General features: G+C 38.4%; 1 protein-coding gene across 7 annotated transcripts in view; it reads left to right on the forward strand.

Moving 5' to 3' along the window:
• AFAP1 (actin filament associated protein 1) overlaps positions 1–20516 on the forward strand; it is a 236082-nt gene that overhangs the window by 184905 nt on the left and 30661 nt on the right. For all 7 annotated transcript variants that reach the window (XM_072620155.1, XM_072620152.1, XM_072620157.1 and 4 more), the window contains one exon: positions 11311–11456. In XM_072620155.1, coding sequence (XP_072476256.1) covers positions 11311–11456 — 146 coding nt within the window. The remainder of the gene's footprint in view (positions 1–11310; positions 11457–20516) is intronic.

Below are 20516 nucleotides of genomic sequence, written 5' to 3' on the forward strand. Positions count from 1 at the left end.
ACTTATATCTTACACAATAGGTACCTTTATTAAAAATCTACCACGAGGAGTGCAATGTGAGAAAGAAGATACAAATACATTATATATAATAGCTTTCTTCATGCAGCTTCTAGTCTGATAGGGAAAAATAAGACAGCCACAATGAGGTGTCTGGAGCATTGTCTTGAAATCAGGAAGACCTGAGTTCAAATATCCTGTCAGATGTTTTGCTAAGTGTATGACTTTGGGCAAATCATACAACCTTTCTCAGCCTCAGTTTCCTAATCTGTAAAATGTGGATAATAGTTATTTCTACCTCACTGTGTTGTGATGAGAATCATATATAGGAGACAGCATATGGAACGTACTTTCCAAGCCTTAAAGCCATATTTAAACGCTAGCATCATCCCAGTCATCATCATCACCTTTACTGTTATTATATAGATGGAACTATTTCAATGTTTCTGTTATCTCTGTGGGGTAAGTACTTCCTTTACCAGTACAAATAGCAATCTACTCATTGGATCCCAGGATCCAATATTTAAACCCAAACTTTTCATTTTACAGAAGAGAAAACAGACCCAGAGTTTTAAATGACTTACCAATTGTTGTTCAAGGAACAAATAAATGAGCCAGGATTTGAATCCAGAGCTTCTCACTCTAATCCAGTATTCTTTCCACTGTACTCCCTGGTATAATTCTTGCCTTTTGTATTTCCATAAAAAGAATTGAGAAGACTGTCAAGTCAACGAAGGATCCCATCTGTTCTGCTTGGCCCCAGAGGACAGAATCAGAAACAATGATAGGTTGGAGTTATAGAGATCGAGGTTTAGGCTCAACATAAGGAAGAACTTCCTGATGATTGGAGTTGTCTAATTAATTAGACAATTGATTAATGAGTTGACCTAATTAGAGTTGTCTATACAACAGTATATTGAGGTACCTTATGTGTTTGTGAGTTTCCAGTCACTGAAAATATTCAAGAGGAGAGTGTAGGACTTGTCAGAGATGTTGTGGAGATTTTTCTTTAGGTTTGAGTTTGACGAGATTCAGTCTCTATCAGAGGGGGCCCTCATGCTACTGAAATCACAGATTCTTAAGTATGATTTTTCAAGAGCTATAGAGTAACTGTTGGCTAAGGAGAAAACACTAACTTTTTTTACGTTTAGGTCCCTTCTAACTCTCCTATCATAGTCTCAACTAGATGTGAGAAAAAGAGAAGGCATCAAAATGCATGCTTGGGTGATGGTGGATTCAGCAACATTAAGACGTGCCAAACCTAGGCATAGAGACCCCCTCTCAGAATTAAGCCAAGATTAGATGACTGAATGTAGAATCAAGGCCAGCAGCTGCTAAGGGCAAGGCCCACCCTTAGCTCTGAATGCTGGCCATTAGTCTGTGGGGAGGAAGGAACAGATAAATCATGACTGATAATGACGAATGGGTGAAACATGGCCCCAGGCTCAGGCTGGCTCTCCAAGGCAGGCCAGGGAAGGCATTTCTTTGGTGAAGCTCTAAGTTGCAGTCAGTTCAGACAGGTGGGAAGTTAAACTTCAGAGAGGTCTGTCAGGAAGTACAAAGATCCCAAGTCAGAAGGTAGTCTAGATGAAGGGGCAGAAATTCAGCCACTAAGTGGAAAAGTGGAACTTGGTAGGGAAAGATGATAAAAATCACTAACTCCTTCTAGGTGTCCTTCTAGTACTAGAAGTACTTCTAGGTGTCAAATTTCTTTTCTTTTTTCTTTTTTTGTAAAAGTAGGTAGGTGGATTAAATAATCCTTTAAGACCTCATTTTCCTCTAAATACATAGCTATTAAACTTTTTGTCTGTAATGGGCCCCTTCTTAGAATAATGTTTTTAAATGCATAATCATAGAAATACCAAGTACATCAGTTATATTGAAAGTTATATATATATATGTATATATTTTTATATATGATCACCTACAGTTATATTTGTGTATAAATATATATGCACACATACATACACATATATGTAAAAGTTCACGTATTGTAGTTTAAGAACTTCCATTCTCATTCCTATGAGTCATTAGATTCCTCAGTATAACATAAGCTCCTTGAGGACAGGGAATAATTTTGTCTTTATATTTTTGCTTAGTATACAGTAGGTGTTTAATAACTGAATTGAATTGAATCTACTCAAACCTTGGTAAATACTTCTAGTAAGGACATGATGGTCCACTGCAAAGGATACTGGACTCAGAATCAGAATCTCTTCATTTGGTTCCCAGTTCCACCACTTAACTTTTCCTGGGATCTCATGCAGATTGATTTACCTCTCAAGGACTCTGTTTCCTACTCTGTCAAATGGACCTGAGCCCAGGGTTTTGAGGCTATCCTAACCCAGATGGGAGCAAAGTCAAAAGTCATTTGACAGCTTTGAAGGTGAGAATGGAAAGAAAGGCAGCAGATTTCAGAGAGGAACAGATATCGGCAATGGTCTGAATAGAAGGCAGTGGGGGTGGCAAGGGACAGGGAGAGGGACTGGTGAGCATCACCCCAAGACTTTAATCTGAGGGCAGGCTGGAAAAGGAATAGTCACTAAACTCATGAGTAAACTGAGTAGAAGTTTTAAAAAAGTCTAGATTTCCATTGAGCATTGTTTTAGATGAATACCAGTTTTATGAATTTCTTCACACCGTGTAATTTTATATGGCAATTTCTTCAGTAAGTGACAAGTCCTTGAAAGATGGCATTTTTATAACTACCTTCTAGAAATAAAGATCCAGCCTCAGAATGCTCAGATGAATGGATATGTTTCTCAGGTCCTAAGTGATTGATCCAGCATCTTGAATGATGGCAAGAGTTTAAAATTTGATCATTATCTCCAGTGTTTAAAAGCAAGTATTATTGTCAGAGATCCTCAGTTCCAGAATAAGCTGGCTTTTTTGAAGCTTTTCTACTATGTTTTTTTTTTTTTTCCCAATGCTAAGAAGGACTCAGTAGAAAATGCCATCCACATCCAGAGAAAGAACTATGGAGTCGGAACACAGAGATTATTTTCTTTTTGTTTTATTTTGTTTTTCTTTTCTTTTTTTTTCTCATGGTTACTCCCATTCATTCTATATAATTCTTCTATGCAACATGACTAACTTGAAAATGTGTTTAATAGGAATGTATGTGTAGAGCCCACATCAGATTGCATGCTATCTTGGGGAAGAAGAAGGAGAAATTTTAAAACTTATGGAAGTGAATGTTGAGAACTAAAAATGAATATTTTTTTTTAAAAAAGTACTCTAAGCCAATAACCCCCTCCTGGTCAGAGCTACTGTCTATGCAAAGGCTAGAATGGTATTTTGTCATGGCCCCTCTTAAAACTTCTCCAGTGGTGGTGGAAGCAAGTACCCCAGGTTTGGGTCCTAGCTCTGATACTTACAAACTTCTTTTCCCTGGGTGTCAATTTCCATACCTGTTTAATGGGGTTGGTAATAATATTAATGCTTTGATTATAATACGTAAAATAGAAAACATTTATTAAGCGCTTACTATGTGGCTGGCACCTGTGTAAGAGCTGGGGTTACAAAAAGAGGCAAAATATAGTCCCTGCCCTCAAAGAGCTTAGAGTCTAATGGATAGACTGTCTCTTTTTCATCAGAGGATACACCCTGCTTAATTATGCAAAAATAATAGCTAGCCATTCCTCGAGTGTTGAAGTTTTTGACCATAATCTTTGAAAGATTGTGTCTGCTAAAGCGAAAAGGCTGCAACCTGCCTCAGTTGAAGCAGTATTTTAACCAATGAAATCACAGATCCCTGAAGTATTGAGTTAAGTTTTATAGGCAGGTTTCAAGCTTGAATTTTGCCAGCAAAACAGAGAAATGAGATAACCACATTGAGCACAAGTTCAGAGCTGTAAGGCAATGGTACTATACTCAAGAGGGAAGCCCTGTGGGATGTGTATTGATTTGGAAAACAACAAGGTAATATTATCTGTGGTTCTGTTTTATTTTGTTTTAATTATTTCCCCACTTGCATTTTAATCTAGTCTGGGGTAGATAGCATCTTTTATGCCTTTTCTCTAAGGGATGTTGAAGGAGATCAGTCCCAACCCCTGTATTTTACAGGTGAGGAAACTGATGTGATCAAGTATGATACCTGAAATCTCATCATCGCCCCCCCCTCCCCCATTTTATTTTCATTTATTGGCTCAGGAAATTTCTGATGAAGGAACTCCCTCTACTGATGGAGATTTGCAAGTGCTCTGTAATTTATAATTGTAGAGAATTGCTTGGGCACCGAACCTGCAGCCCAGGGCTTCACAGCCAGTATGTGTCAGAGGATGAGCTTTTCCTGACTCTGAGATCAGGGTTGTGTACTCTATGCTACAGTGCTTCTCTAGATTTAAAGGGTGCTGATAATAGCCCCTTGAGCACTTTTGAAAAAATAGTTTTATCATTTAAAAAATTTTTTTATTATTTTTTTGTTTTATCATTTAAAATGTTTTATCATTTAAAAAAGTTATGTTTGGGGAGGTTGTTGTGTATTTGACACATGAAAATAAATGAAGAGAAAAAGAATTTATCAAGCACTTACTGTATGCCGAGTGCCTTGTTGAGCAGCGGGAGTACAAATGGAAAAGCAAGACAATCCCTACTTACATTCCAGTAAGGGAGACATGTATAGGAAGGAGCAGCTGGAGGGCAGAAGGAACGACCTCGTGGTTCTTATAAGCAGATGGTAATTCACTGCTAAAACCATAACTATTTCTAAGGATGAGAACTTTCTTGTGTGTCTTTAGTAGCTGTGGCTACTGAGTCAGGGGCTGAAGGTTTGCAGAGGCAGTTGTTGGCAAAATCAACCCCCCACAAAGATTGATTCCCTGGACCATGACTGTGGGGGTTTAGAGGCAGGGCTAGTGGTCTGAGGGTTTGGGGAGAGGGAGTTCTTGGGCTTAGAGACCTAGGCAGCCTCCATTTGGGTCTGTGGTAGGTGGTGTCTGGGGCCACAGAAAAAGTGGATCATTTATGAAACCATGAATCTTTATTGGATAAAAAATACATTTTTTTAAAAAGTGTAGTAAATTCAACATAATTGTTTTGAAGATGTCCTACTTATATCTGCCTCCTACTAAAATTCCTTCTTAAATTAACTCTTTTGTACATTAAAAAAAACTAGAATGATTTTTCATTTCTTTTCTTTTTCATTTCATTTCATTTCTTCTTTTTTGATTACTTGTTCCTTGAAAAATCAGGGAGTTCCAAATTTGGAATTCTTCTCAGAAACATGAGAGTGTCTTCCAAAATATTTCTGATGAGATGAGTGGTCATCCATTTTCATTCTCTCTTGAGGTACCTCTCTTGGTTCTAAAGTGCTTCCTCATATGCAGATGAGATCTGTCTCTTATTGATAATTTCCTTAGTTCTGCACAGTCATTGCAAAAAGGACAAGTCTCAAATCTTTTTCCTGCCCTTCATATATTTGAACACAATGTCTATGGCCCTCCTAAGGCATTTCTTCTTCCAGCCACATATCTCATTTATTTTATTAATTTCTGATTGGCATTGGTTTCCAGTCCTCTTACCATCCTGATCCCCTCCCCATCATACACTTTTGCTTGTTAGGAAGCCCAGAACAGATCACAATATTCCAGGTGGGTTTTGACCAAGGGTCAAGGACAGCCCCAGAATCTGGACATCATGTATACACCTTGGTTATTGCAGCCCAAGATTACAGTCCTGTTTATTTTTAGCAGTGCTCATCATGCCTTGGTTCACATTCAGCCTATGGCCACTAAAATCCCCAGAGTCTTTTTTGTTTACATGAGCTATTTTTCTTTATATGTCTACATGAATTGCTTTTTAGCCATGTCTGCCCTGTCCTATACTTTTGTGGTTAATTTTTTTAACCCTTATGCAGGGCACTTTTCTTTATTAAATTTCCTCTTTTAAAACTTCATGATGAAATGTAATAGGAATATATTCATGTCTCATAAATGTCTTCACAGGAGGGCCAGCTGGTATTGTTTTGCTCTAATTTCGATGGTTAGGTTATTGTGACATGTCCTTTCCAAGAATTTATGATTACATTTTTTAAAAACATTAATAAAACATTCAGAAGAGTCAGGTTTCCCTTCATTGTTTAAGAATTCCAGCTATACTCTGCAATAACACTTTTTATTCTGGAGGAGAATTTGGAATAAAGTAGATCTTGAAATTTATCAAAGTTGGATTAGTTAATTACCAAAGGGACCCCTTTATAAGGAGAAGCAAATTTGGAATGGTATTCAGATAATCCTTCACTACATTCCTATTCTGATGCATCATTGTACTGGGGATCCAAAGGGTCTGCCAGGTCCTGCCAAATGCCTAGTGACAAAGTTTGTGTTTGTTGTCTGGAATGAGGAGATTCAGAAAGGCTCATCTGATCAGATTAATCTCAAGCTGGTGATTTTTTCAACAGTATCAACTCTTGAAGACCATATTTTAAGTATAGAAGGGTCGTGGTTAGTTTGATGAAGATGGTGAAACTGCAAATTCTTTTGGTAATGAATTAGTAGGGGAAGCATCCTTGCAATTAAATCTATTTAGCAGTGGAAAAAGCTGTGAGTACCCTGCGAATGGAGGAGATCCAGCAGAACCTGGATGAAGGAAATGGTGTAGAGCAGAGGTGTCACATACACTGACCCGCAGGCCACAAGTGGCTGGCAATGCTCTTAAATACAGCCTGAACCAGAGCAAAATGTAAATGGAAAATATTTAAGAAAATAATTAAAAATACAACAAAATGTAGGTAACTTTACATTTGAAAACTAAGTGAGTATGTGGCCTGCAGGGATCTTTATATATGGATCAGTGCCCCCTGACCCTATTTATGTTCACTACCACTGTTGTAGAGGACCCATATGGGGAGGAAAAATTGGGCAACATTGACTTTGGGTTTATTTCATCTCTGTATGCCATTAGAAGTCTCTGTTAATTCAAATCATTGATGAGCCTATGAGTGGGGCTTCTGTTATAGGCCCTACACGCCTGTTTACAAGTTCACTCAAGTGTCATCCACTGCCTTGGTGGCCTAGTTGGCCCTGAGCCTTGTGGTAATGGCTTTCATAGAACATTGCTTAATCCCATCAGCCCACATAGTGGGTGTGGGTAGCTTCCTGTGGAGATGGCCTCTTAGCCCTCCCTTTACCCCCTTCTAAGCCTAGATTTTTGAGGCAACAGTGCCCACTCCTTACATCTCCAGATGTGCTAAGGATTGGAAGAAGCAGTTATTTTCTGGTGTGAACATTTCCAGTTCCATCTGTGTTTTATCAAAAATTTCAGAAGATGCATTTACAGCCCATGTTACTGATTTTAAATCTCTTAAAATTTAGGAAAAGTGCTTCTAGAAGGACATTAGTGAAATAAAGCATGTCCAGATGGGGCAGCCAGGGAGAAGTCATAGGCTTGATCATAGGGTGGAAAGCTTGAAGTGACCCTGTAGAGCATCTAGTTGAACTTCCTTATTATGAAAAAAGAGAAACAGCTCTGGGTTACATAGGAAGTCAACAGCTTTGAGAGGATTGAACCCAAGACATCTGGCTCCAAATACAGTACTCTTTCTACTGTATAAATCCATGTGAATAGTTGAGGTAATTGGATATACTTTGGGCACAGACCATATCGGCCAGCCTTCATTCTTCTGGCTATGTTTCTGACTTTCCAGACTTCAGCTCCATGCTCCTGCATGGATTCCTTCATCTCCTGTCCCCTGTTTTCAGCTTCCTTCTCCATATTGTCTTCCACCATTAGAATGTAAGCTTTTTCAGAGCAGGGACCATCATTCTTTTGTAGCCTTAATTATTATTCCCAGAACTTAGCAGTGTCTGGTACTGTTATTCAGGCTTAATAAATGCACGTTGCCCGATTGCCATCTATATTTAGACTGGAAAAGAGAGGGCTTAATCAGAGATCCATGTTACTGGTTTCCAAGTATCTGAAAAGCAGTCATGTAGAAGAGAGCAGATTTGTGCAAAATGGCACCAATAGGACCTGGAGATGGTTAGCACCAATGTATGCAAGTTATATGGAGCAGGGTTTTGGCTCCACATTAGAAAAACCTTCCAAATAATTAGAATCGTCCAGCATCTCATGGTGTCCAGTGATCATTTGATGAATGAAAGAAGAACTAGACATTCCAAACCACTCTTTTGTTTCCTCATTTCATCCCATGGCAGGCTCTGTAGCCCACAGTTTTCATGATTCCCACAATTATATTAGTCATGGTAGCTGGTCTGCCTTATTCACCCCTTTGGTCATATGATGACTTGGGAGATTAGGATGAGAATCCAATGAGATCATATGTGTCAAGGATGCTGGAACCATCAAGTGCTATAAAGTAATTATATGCTTTGTATCATTTCACTACATTGTTCACACTGGATTCTCTCACATTGTTTTATCATTTATAAGCTTCCAAGGTCCCTAATGAGTGTCATCACTATGAAAGGGTGGAAGTTTATTGTTATTATTATTATTGGTAATAGTAATGATAACTCATGGGAGGATCAAATGAGCTAACTTGTATAAAGTACTTTGTAATAAATTTTAATATTAGTTATCACTAATATCATCATCATCTTCATTAGGTAGGCAAGGAAAGAGGAAGGTATTATAGTCAGGGAGTAGAATAATGTGGGTGAAAATTAGGAATCAAGAATATAAAAGATTTCACTAGATATTTAGCTAGAATAGAGAACTTACACAGTCATAATAATTGTTATTTTTAATAGATTCTATTAATAATTACTGAGAAATATAACCATCCTGGGTAAAGGTTTAGGGTGCAAAATTTGAACTATTTATCCTATATTAGTATGGTAGAAGTGTGGAGTGCTTTTCTACTTAGTAGGTGTCCCTGGTGCCACTTGTGATGCTCCAGTAGCAATAGCCCACACTCTTTTCTAGTCCAGCTTCTGTAGCCTATAGAAAAATGGGCTGTCAGTTATTTAACCAGCAAGTGAGTGTAGTTTATAAGTTGATGATCAAGTCAACTCCTCCAGGTTTCCCTCGTGTCTTTCAGGTCCAGACTAAAATCCTATCTTTTATAAGAAGCCTTTCTCAGTCCCTCTGAATGCAAGTGGCTTCCTTCTGTTGGTTAGCTCCAATTTATCTTACATATGTTTTGTTTCTTCAAAGTTGTCTTCATGTTATCTCCTCTAGTGGACTGAGAGATCCTTGAAAGCAGGGATTGTCTTTTGCCTTTTTTGTATCCCCAGCATTTAGCATTGTGCCTGCTGTAGGCACTTGATCAATATTTTTTGGCTGATTGGACAAGTTGCACTATACTTGAGCCATCGGACAATTGGTTTTGTCAGTTTTATAGAATAGACCCACCTTGGTCTTCCCCAAATCCCTGTGTTATCTCTATTTCCCAACTGCTCTGTTGGGAGGGGGAATTGTAGGAAAATTTCCAGATTTCATGGCCTCTAGCGAGCAGTGTGAATGACAAAGCCTTCGGGGAAGTTGATGCAGGAGACCTGGATACATTCACACTGAAATGGCTGGTGGCTTGATTGTAGTGCCTGCCATGTGATGGGCAAATGGTGACACTTTTTAGTTACTTAAGTGACAGTGCTTTTTTTGTAGGAGTAGAACTAAGAGTGAACTACTGTTGCTTTGGGGGCATGTTTGTAGGCATCTGTGTGGGGACTAGCTATGGAAACCATAAAGGAGAGGGTGGTAAACGCCAAGGATCTCATCAGTCTTAATATCACCAGCTGCTGGGTATCAAGTATCATGGCAGCTGCCACTCCAGCTGCTTATCCTTGCTGGTCTGTCTTCTTTCAATAAGGCCTTGGTCTCATCTCCACCCTCACTCTGGTCCAGCTCCATCTTTACTTTTGGATCCCCACAACCACTTCATTAGAGAGATAAGGAAGGAGTTACTTTCCTTATTTGATAGAAGAAGGAATTGAGACTCAGTTTCTTTCAGTGACTCCCCCAGGGTCATGCAGTCACTAAATGTCAGAGTTGAGACTGAGATCCATGTTAGTCCATGATTCTTTCCATGATGATTCAATACAAATTAAAACTTATTCCTAAGTGGATATGGAACCAGAGATCAAGAAAAATCAATGGGGTTTAAAGAAAATAACTTCAAACATTACCCAAGGTTAGTGGGCACTTTCCACATTGCTTTTACAGGCACACCTGAGTACTTTGCTGAAACCTGAATAATTTTCTTGTCTGTAGGGATATTTGTGGTATGAATTTAGTTTTGATTATTGGTAATAATCATGATTCATACCTTCTTATAGCACATTAAGGTTGACAGGATACATTGCTCATGAGAACCTTATAAAGAAGACAGAACAAGTATTATCACCTTCATTTTACAAATGGGGACAATGAGGCTTAAAAGGGGTAAATGATTTGTCTATAATTATATGGCTCATATTCTAACTATGATGCTTTATAATAAGTTACAATAATAAGTCAGTGACCTAAATGGCAATGCATTGTGAATATCAGTGGGCTGGCATTTATTTTTGCAAAATATTTATTAATGGTGACAGGTAGATTAGATAGACAGACAGATACAAAGAGAAAAGGAAAAGGACCACTCCTGTAGTGAGAGTGGAGCATAATAGATAGATAGCTTGAATGCTGCATTGCAACCCTCAGGTTGCTAAAAGCAATTGAGAAACGTTTTCATTGCATTAGGTAGATCCCATATGGAGGATTTATGGAAAAACACAAGCCAAAATCACACAGGGTAAGAAGGCACAGGTGAGTTATGACCTGTGCCAGGGGAGAAAGTATTGATTCAGAGACAACATGGATCCTTCATAGTATAGCAAATGAAGGACTGGCTGTAGAACTTCTCTATTGTGTACATTATCCTCAAAGCAGCGAGATGGTGCAGAAGACAGAGATTTGAATTCAAATGTAGCCTCAGATACTGGCTTGGGTAATCCTGTACATCACTTAACCTCTGTCTGCCTCTCTAAAGTGGGGATAGTAACAGCATCTCCCTCCCAGGGTTGTTATGAGGATCAAAGGAGATAATATTAGTAAAGTATTTAGCATAGTACCTGGTGCTTAGTAGACACTATATAAATGCTTATCTCCCCCCTCCCTCCTCCAGCCCATTTTCTTTGCTTCAGCAAATTCTAAATGAAGCACGTAGCATAGCTTTGCTCTCAATCGACAATGTCCCGACACAGAGTCTAGCCCATAGTAGGTGCTTGTTAACATTTACTACTTCATCATCGATTGTATCCCTAGCATTCACAAGATCTTTGTGTTGTAGGATGATATTGTAGAACAGAAAAGAAATGTTCAGATGATCCTAGAGTCAAATTGATATGTGTTCTGTCTCTTTCCCAACAGGCTTCATCCTCAGAAGACATGGGCCGATGGATTGGAATCTTACTGGCTGAAACGGGGTCATCCACTGACCCTGGAGCACTACATTATGATTATATCGATGTGGAGATGACGGCAAATGTCATCCAAACAGCCAAACAGACGTTCTGGTAAGATGCCCTTCAGTGAGTTAAATATTGTTGAGGTTCTCAAAACTAAGTAATTTTCAGATATAAATTTAAACGAGTTATTTCTTAGGAAAAAAAGTAGCTCAGAACATCTGCAGGTTTATTTTAATATGCTTAATATGTATTCCACCTACTTTCATCTTCAAAATACATCTTGGGAGAATCCATGTCCCATCTTAAGTAACAAAATTTGGAAAAGAGCTGAACAAGTTAGAGTGGTGGCCAGAGAAAGGTGACCAAACTGGCAGAGACTTCCACAAATATTGGCATTCAATGATCTCTGTGTTCTCATCCAACCAGATGATTCTGTTATTAAACTTGGTTTGCAAGAACCTCATCAACCTTCACTCCTTTTCAGAGTGTGCTGCTACAGAGAAAGCTAAAAGATGGGCAGTTTTGGACTATATTAGTCCCGACTTTATTAAAATATTTTTTGGCATTTCAATCCTGCCTGCCTTTTCTACTAGACAAGTAGTTTGATGAAGCTAACTCTGACTCTTGTTGAGCGGCTGAGATTTTAGTGCCTTTATTGAATGCACTTCTTGAATTTGTATGTGAAGTTGCTAAATTCTTTTTTAAATCTTTGCACCCAGAAACATTTATTTGACAAAATAGCTACAAAGATGGAAATGATGAAAAGAAGACAAGGGGAATAGCCAGAGGAAGAGATGTATAGAAGGGAAAGAGGAATGATAACTACTCATATTTCTTTCGCTCCGTACAGGTTACCAAATACTTTTTCCTCACTATCATAACCTTCTGAAGTAGCTAGTTTGAATAGGCTCATCTTTATTTTAAAGGGTTAAGAATGTTCTTTTAAGTCAAATAGCAATAAAATAGCATTTCTGGAGCACATTACATATATTACGTTGTGTGATTCTCACAATAATCCTAACAGGTGATGAGATTAGACACATTTTACAGATATAAAAATTAGGATTAAGAGATACAATATGTACAGTAGTATGTAGTAGAATTGGGATTTAAATTTAAATTCTATTAATTTAGTATTTGTATATATAAAATATAATAAAAATTGCATGTATATTACATATACATTACATATTATATATATACATAGAGAGATAGATAAATAGATGATAGAGAGATAGACAGATGATAGATAGATATAGATAAATTCAGTTAAAATTGGGATCGAAACCGAGGTAGGTTTTCAGACTCTTAGGTCCTTTCCTTTTTTTATCTCATGCTATTTTCCATCACACTAAAGGTGGAAGCCTCATTCTCTGAGGACTTTTTTGTGTAGACCCTGCAGTGTGGCATAGCTAAAATAGTCAAGTCAAGCCAGTATTAAGTGCCTGCCATTAGCCAGGCTTGGTGCCAGATGTTGGGGAAGACAAAGAAAGGCAAAAGGTTCAAGGAACCTCAAGAAACTCATTGTCTAATGAGGTAAACAGCTTGTCAACAACTATGTACAGACAATCTGTATAAAGAATGAATCGGAATCAACAGAGGGAAGGTACTAGAATGAAGGGCATTAGAAGGCTTCCTGTAGAAAGTAGAACTTTATTTTAAATCCTGAAACTTGAAGGAAATCAGGGAAATTGGAGGACAGAGAAGAAGAGCTAGAGAATCCCAGGGAAAGGATGTCCATCCAGGGGAAATGCAGAGTTGGGAGATGGTGTGTCTTGGGCAAGGAACAGCAAGGGGACTGGATCATATGGAGGGGATCAAGGTGTGGGAGATTATAAAAGTGGGAGGGGGTCTGGTTAGGAAAGACTCCAAAAGCCAAACAGACTTATACATTTGGTCCTTGAGAAAATAGGGAGCCACTGGAGTTGGAGGGCAGCTAGACGGTGCAGAGGATAGCATGCCAGACCTAGAGTCAGGAAGACCCATCTTCCTAAGTTCAAATCCAGCTTCAGACACTTCCTAGCTGTGCTACCCTGGGCAAGTCACTTAACCCTGTTTGCCTCAGTTTCCTCATATGTAAAATGAACTGAAGAAGAAAATGGGAAACCACTCCAATGTCTTTGCCAAGAAAACCCCAAATGGGGTCACAAAGAGTCAGAAATGCCTGAAGAACCACAAAATAGTTGATTGAATTCTCTCTCTCTCTCTCTCTGTCTCTCTCTCTCTCTCTCTCTGTGTGTGTGTGTGTGTGTGTGTGTGTGTTTGAGAGAAAGAGGGAGGGAGAAATGGGTGGGGAGAAACTTGAGCTAGGGAGACCATCCAGAAAGCTCTTACACTAGTCTAGGTGTGAGATAATGCATGCGTTCCTGCACCAGGTCTTGACCTCTGATTGGACAGTGTGGGTGAGAGAGAATGAAGAGTTATGGATGACCACCAAAGTTCTTGCCTGGATAGTGGGGGACGGGAGTGGGGAATGATACTGCCCTCAACAAAAATAACTAATTTAGGAAGAGAGAAAGGTTTTAGGAGAAACATAATAAGTTCAGTTTAGGACAGGTTGAGTTTAAGATGCACTGGTCTAGGCTCAATTTTGCCATACACTTTTTACTATGGATTCTATATAATTCTCTTTCCCTCTCAGACATCCTTTTCCCTAGCTAGAAAGCCATAACACTTCCTAAGGGCCAGTTCTAATATTCTGTGATTCCATAGGCTATCAGAGATCTTCCTTTGGCTTTTGTCTTGTATTTATCTCTTCCCAAGAGGGTCTTTTAGTGGTACTGCAGAGAGGAGGGTGGATGTAGGAAACAGATGTGAAGTTGTAGAATCATGTAATCAGCAAATGACAATAGATTATATTAATAGCTTGTTGTAAACTCACCAAGTCTGTATCTGAGAAAGAGCACTCTTTGGAATATAAAGAAAATCAATTCAAATCTTTTGTGAGTTGCCTTACTCTATTTAATATGCATGCCACCTGTTTTTACCTTTAGAAAACTGGGGGAGCTTGGGGAGAGTTGGAGCAGTCCCCTTCATCTTGGGGAGAGTTGGAGCAGTCCCCTTCATCTTGGGGAGAGTTGGAGCAGTCCCCTTCTTCTTGGGGAGAGTTGGAGCAGTCCTCTTCTTCTTGGGTAGCAATAGGCAATTAAGTGCTTGCTGAAAACTTGACCAGTGAAACCTGTAGTTGGGAAGTGGTTTCTCTTTAAGGAGAGTGAATTGACCTCAGGGAGAAATTGAAACCACAACCCAGGTCTCATCATTGCCATGTTTCACCAACTAAACTAACGTATGCCTAGAATTTTAGCAGTACAAGGAACTTTAGCATGTGAAATGCAATGTCAGAGCTGTAAGGGACCTTAGAACTTGGAATGTTAAAGTCGAAAAAAACCTTAGAATAGAGAATATGACAGCTGGAAGGGACCTTAAAACTTGGAATGTTAACACTGGAAAGAACCTAAGAACATCAGTGTTACATCCAGAAGAAACCTAGGAACATAGGCCAGGGCTCAAAAGGACTTCAGTAATCATCTCATTCAGAAATTCTTAACCTTTTTCTTTGCACCATGGACTCTAGTGAGTTCCAGGAAGTCAGCACTCGTATATATATATATATATATATATATATATATATATATATATATATATATATATATATATATATATATATATATATATATATATCTCCTTTTAAAGTTTGCAAAACATTTGCATATACATATATAATATCATATCATTCTCATAACTCTCAGAGGCAGATGTTATCATTATCCTCATTTTACAGATGAGGAAACTGAGGCAGACAGAGCTTAAGTGACTTGCCCAGTCACTTAAGAGACCAATTAAATTGAAATAGTTATCAAAATATTTTTCTCATTAGCAGTCATAAACCTGAAATTTTTTCCTAGATCTCAGTTTAAGAATACCTGATCTGGTCTAACCCACTCATTTTCCAGATGAGGCTAATGCAGCCTAGAAACACAAGATGACCTACCCAGAGTAGGAAGGACTAGCCAAGCCAGAAACGGAACCAAAGCTGACTGAGTGACCCAGACATAGAACAAACTTTACCAGGAAATTCCCAGTACCAGTTCGGGGTTTTCCTAAGCACAAGTGAGACATTCTTTCTGCTGCTTTTTTATGTGAACAACAGTAGAGCCTTATTAAGTGCTTACAATTTTATTTATGACATTATTGTATAATAATATTAATTTGCTTTGGTATTGTGGCCTTCCTGTTGTTACTGAAGTGCAAAAATTAAGTAAATTCCCGTGGAATTCCCAGTCCTTAGTTAATCGAAACCTAAATTGACCTTGAACCAGTCAGTTTTCTTATCTGCAAATTGAGATAGTTAAAGTAGATAATTATTAAAGCTTCTTCCAGGCAGCTAGGTGGTGTATCGAACAAAGTGTTGGCTGGTTCTGGAGTCACGAGGACCTGAGTTTAAATCTGACCTCATGACACTTACTAGCTATGTGATACTTGGCAAGTCACTTAACTCTCTCTCAGTTTCCTCATCTGTAAAATGAGCTGGAGAAGGAAATGGGAAACCACTCCAGTATCTTCACCAAGAAAATCCCAAATGGGGTCATGAAGAGTGGGATGACTGACAAAAACAAAGTCTCCTTCAATTCTACTGCTCAATGATTCTTTACAAATTAAGATTAGTCATAGAAGTAGAAAGGTATGGTGAAAAGCTTAGAAACAAGATGTCAGGTTTCTTATCCCAGTCCAACCCTTACCTAGTTATGGGATTTCAGGGCAAATTATTTAACCGCCTCTGAGCCTCAGTTTCCTCCTCTGTAAAATAGGATCAATAATAACCTCCTAACATCATAGGAAAGTGCCTGGTAAACAACAAAGGATCAATAGGAAGTGAGTAGTTGCTGTTAAAATAAGAGTAAAAACTACCACAGTTTACAAAATAGTTTCTTGCAAAGCAAGATGATTTTACGTGAACACCATCATTCCAAAGTTGCAAGATCTACACCACTTGGGTTGAATTATAAGAAACTGAGTTTAGAGTTCTTTAACTACGTTTATCTGGAAAGACAAGGCCTACAAAAAGCTTTCCTGGGGTCCGCAATCATCTTGTGCCTCAGTCAGCAAACAGTGATAACCATATGTAAGAGAATCACTGAATAAAAACATTCTCTCCAGAATATTACTTGGCTTTCACTTTACAAACAAATGGAATATTAATCCAAACCAAATGTAGCTGGGCCACATATCAGGGAAAAGGAATGTGAAACCCAGTTTTCAATTTTTTTTTTAAAAGGAAAAGCAAAAAAAAATATCACTTTGTGACCAGGGGCATCTTTTAGTATTAAAGTGGTTATAGCAAAGGGCAGTGAGCGATGTAGTTGAACTGGCATTTCTTGGCTTTTTAATATCCCAAATATGCATGACATTATGCAGTAAGCAGCGGACAGCTGGATTCTAAAATTGGTTTGCCCCGAGATTTCCCAGGGTGATTCTCCCTGAGCCTCAGTCTTCTCATTTTTCAAATGAGATTGGGTAATCTTTTAGGTTCTTTCTAATATGTTCTATTCCAAGATTCCTTCTAAAAATGATGTTCTATGTTCCTTATTATTATTATTGATGACTCCCATATTATTAACCCCAGTTATAATAGCTAATATTTATATAGTGCTCTAAGGTTTTGCAAAGTTCTTTCTGTCCATTTTCTCATTTGTTCCTCACAACAACACTTTTTGATGGGTTCCATTAGTATTCTTATTATACAGATCAGGAGACAGGCCGAGATGCTATGTGATATGCTAAGGGTCTCATAGTAAGTAAACAGCACTTTAACTCAGGTCTTCCTGATTGAGTCTGAGTCTAGAGCTCTACCCACTGTGACACCTTTACATTTCTTAAGTCACTTCCATCTGTAACATTCTGTATGCTATTCTGTCTCCTCACTCTGACATTCAGTATTTCCTCTTTTAGCAAAGATTCTTGATCCTTATAAAAACCTAAGAAAAGAAGGGATTTGGGTGAGGAATTTTAGAATAGGAGAACTCTGAAGTAAAATTGCCTTCTTCCATACTAATTGAGAGCTAACTAAAATGATGGTATGATGGAGTTCTGTGTGTACCATTAAATGGGACTGATTATGGGGGAAATTTCAACAATAAATTTTAGGGAGAAGACAGTGAATAAAAATAAATAATGATGTATCTGCTGGGCAAAGAAATATATTTAAGAATGTTCATAATGAGAAAACCCACTGAAACTTACATCTTCAGAGAATTTATTTTTTCACGAGAAGTGTTGGTTTTTCTCTGTATCAGAAGTGTTGTTCGGACTCTTCTCTGCCAATTCTCAACTCCACCACACTCAGCTGGATTCTCCAGGCTGCTTCCCCTCCCCACCATCACCATGCTGGGCAAGTTGTAATGAAACGATAAATAAGACACATGCAGAAAGAAGGTTAAGAAGTAGTTGGTATTGACAGAGAAACATTTATCATTAGTCCATCTGTCATTTAGCATTTGGATGCTGGAATTCTGCCAATATTTTATTTTCTTCCCTCATCTATTAGATTGTCAAATACTGCAGTCGTTTACCAACATTTGGGGCTGCCAGCTGAAGTGCTGCCTGTTTGTTTCTGCTTGAAGTGTCTGGCTGGATCATCTCAAGTTGTGATAGTGTAGTGTAGTGGGAAACACGGTAGGGGACCTTTAGGTTCTAATCAAAGCTCTGTGAGTGCCCTTGGACATGTCACCAGTAACTTCACCTCTCGGGGATTCACTTTTACAATTTGTAAAATGAAAAGCTTTGACTGGTTGACCTCTGGTCCAATTCCCTGCCTCCCTCCAGTAAGAGTTTATTATTCCATTATGTCCCATATGCAGCATTTCATGATTATTTGCCAGAGAATACAAGTGGAAATTCCTTTTCTGGGTTAGCCACCACTTTCAAATAAGCTAAGGTGGTTAAAGAGAAGCTTATGTCTTCTTCCTTTTGATTTCTCTCGATTTCAAAATCACAACAGGTCAGAACTAGAAGGGACCTGGTCCAGATTTGTACAGTGCTTTAAGATTTGCAAAGTGCTATACATGTTATCTCAGTTTGATCCTCACAATGACCTGTTGAGGCTGGTGCTATTATTATACCTATTTTTCAGATGAGGAAACTGAGGTTGAATAGAGATTTTTTGTCTTGCTCAGGGTAACATAGCCAGTAAATGTCAGAGACGGGATTGGACCTTGGAGGTTTTTGACTCCAAGTCCAACCCTTTGTTCAATATGGCACCTGAGTGTCTGAGGTTGAATTGGCTGGCCCAGGTTCACATCTGGTATATGATGTAAAGCCTAGAACTGACTTACCAGTCTCTGATCCTCAAGTCCATTGCATATTTCATTAAGTCACACTGTCTCTTGTTCAAGCAACACTTGTCCTCTCATTCATTCAAGGACCGAGTCTTGCCAAATGAGAAGTGCATATCGGAAGCCTTGAAATGTCTTGTACCAAGATGAGCCATTTAAATCCAGATACCTCTAACATGCCAGTTACACTTAAGATAGGAAAAAGAGAATGCCTGTGAGAAGACTCTTTTTCCAGTAGAGGGAGGCATAAGCTTTCTTTGAATACATTTCTTTTGTCAGATAATGCTGAAAAAGGGAACTTACAAATCTAATGCTGATCTTAATCCTTAAATACTATTTCTGCTTACTTCTTGAAGGCTGGAATTACATTTCTATCTTTGTTGCAGAGCTTCCCCTCTAATATAAGACCTCATTCCCCCTCCTTGCATCTCTTTGTATTTCTATTTTTTTCTGTCCTTTTTTTAAAACAACTCTGTACAATAGAGAATATAAGGACCTAGAGCGAAAGTGTAGAGAATATAAAAATATTAACCCCATCCCATCTTCCATATTTAGAGGTTGCTTAGCACAGTGACTGGTATACAGCAGGTACTTAATAAATGTTTATTGAATTGAATTGATGCAGGGTAAAACAGGGAATATAGAGTAAGGAAGACCTTCATCAGACCCTGGCAAGTCACTTAACCTTTGTTTTCTTCAGTTGACTCATCTTCAAAATGGGATAATAATAGTCCCTACTTTCCAGGGTGATCTTAAGCAGAGATAATGTTCCTAAAGCACTTTGCACACCTCAAATCACCATATAAATGTTAGCTATTAGCTGTTAAGTAGTATATTTTCCTCTAGTTTTGGCATCTGTAGCTCTCTTCCTATGAGACCCTCCCATTTTTATCTATAATGAACATGAGAAACATTGTTGTGTAGGGAGAAGAGCATGGAATTTAGAGTCAGGAAACTGGGTTTGAATTCCAGCTTTGTTCCTGCCTACCAAGGGTACCTTAGACAAGTTTCTATTCCTAGATCTCAGTTACTTCTCCATATAAAATGAAGGGTTTTGATGAAAGAATATTTAAGTAATTTAAAAATCTAACACCCACGATATGAACAACAATAAGAAAAAGATACTCATAATTCTGGACTTAAATAATGAAGTGATTTCAGATTTCTAAATGATGGTTCAAAATATTTATTTGATTTGGTGTCATTATAGAATCCTTGAGTTGAAAGGCACCTTAGAGATTATTTGTCCAAGTTGTGACTCAGTGCTATGGAAATCCTCTTCCCTAAATGAGATGAAATGAGATAATATTAGTAAAGAACTGAAGGTAAAGTGTCTGGCACATAGTAGGCACCTGATAAGTACTTAAGCTTTTCCACCTCCTTTCACAGCATCCTTTGCAGTCACTTATTCATTCAATAGACATTTACCGAACATCTACTGTATTCAAGATCTTGTACTTGGTACCAGAAAAGCAAAAGCATTTAAGGACATAGGACATAAAGGTACTTCTCTCAAGGAACTTAAAATCTAATAGGGAAAAGGATCAGGATACAAATATTTATGATATGAAAAATTGGACCATAAGTATACAAGAAGAGGCTCTACCTATCTTTGATGAGAAATGTGAACAAATGGGACTACTTTCAACTTAGATGGGGCAGATCTCAAAGCTCTGTGGAGGAGGTAACTGCTGAGTTAGGCATTGAAGGATAGGGTGGAAATCAGTAGATCGATACTGGATAGGGAGACAGGCCACTGGAGGCATGGAGTTCAGCTAGAACAAAGCACCACGGTAGGAGACAGCTAGAGGAGGAGTTCAATTTAATGCTAACATAA

The sequence above is a fragment of the Notamacropus eugenii genome, chromosome 6 (assembly GCF_028372415.1).
Source record: "Notamacropus eugenii isolate mMacEug1 chromosome 6, mMacEug1.pri_v2, whole genome shotgun sequence".
NCBI lineage: Eukaryota > Metazoa > Chordata > Mammalia > Diprotodontia > Macropodidae > Notamacropus > Notamacropus eugenii.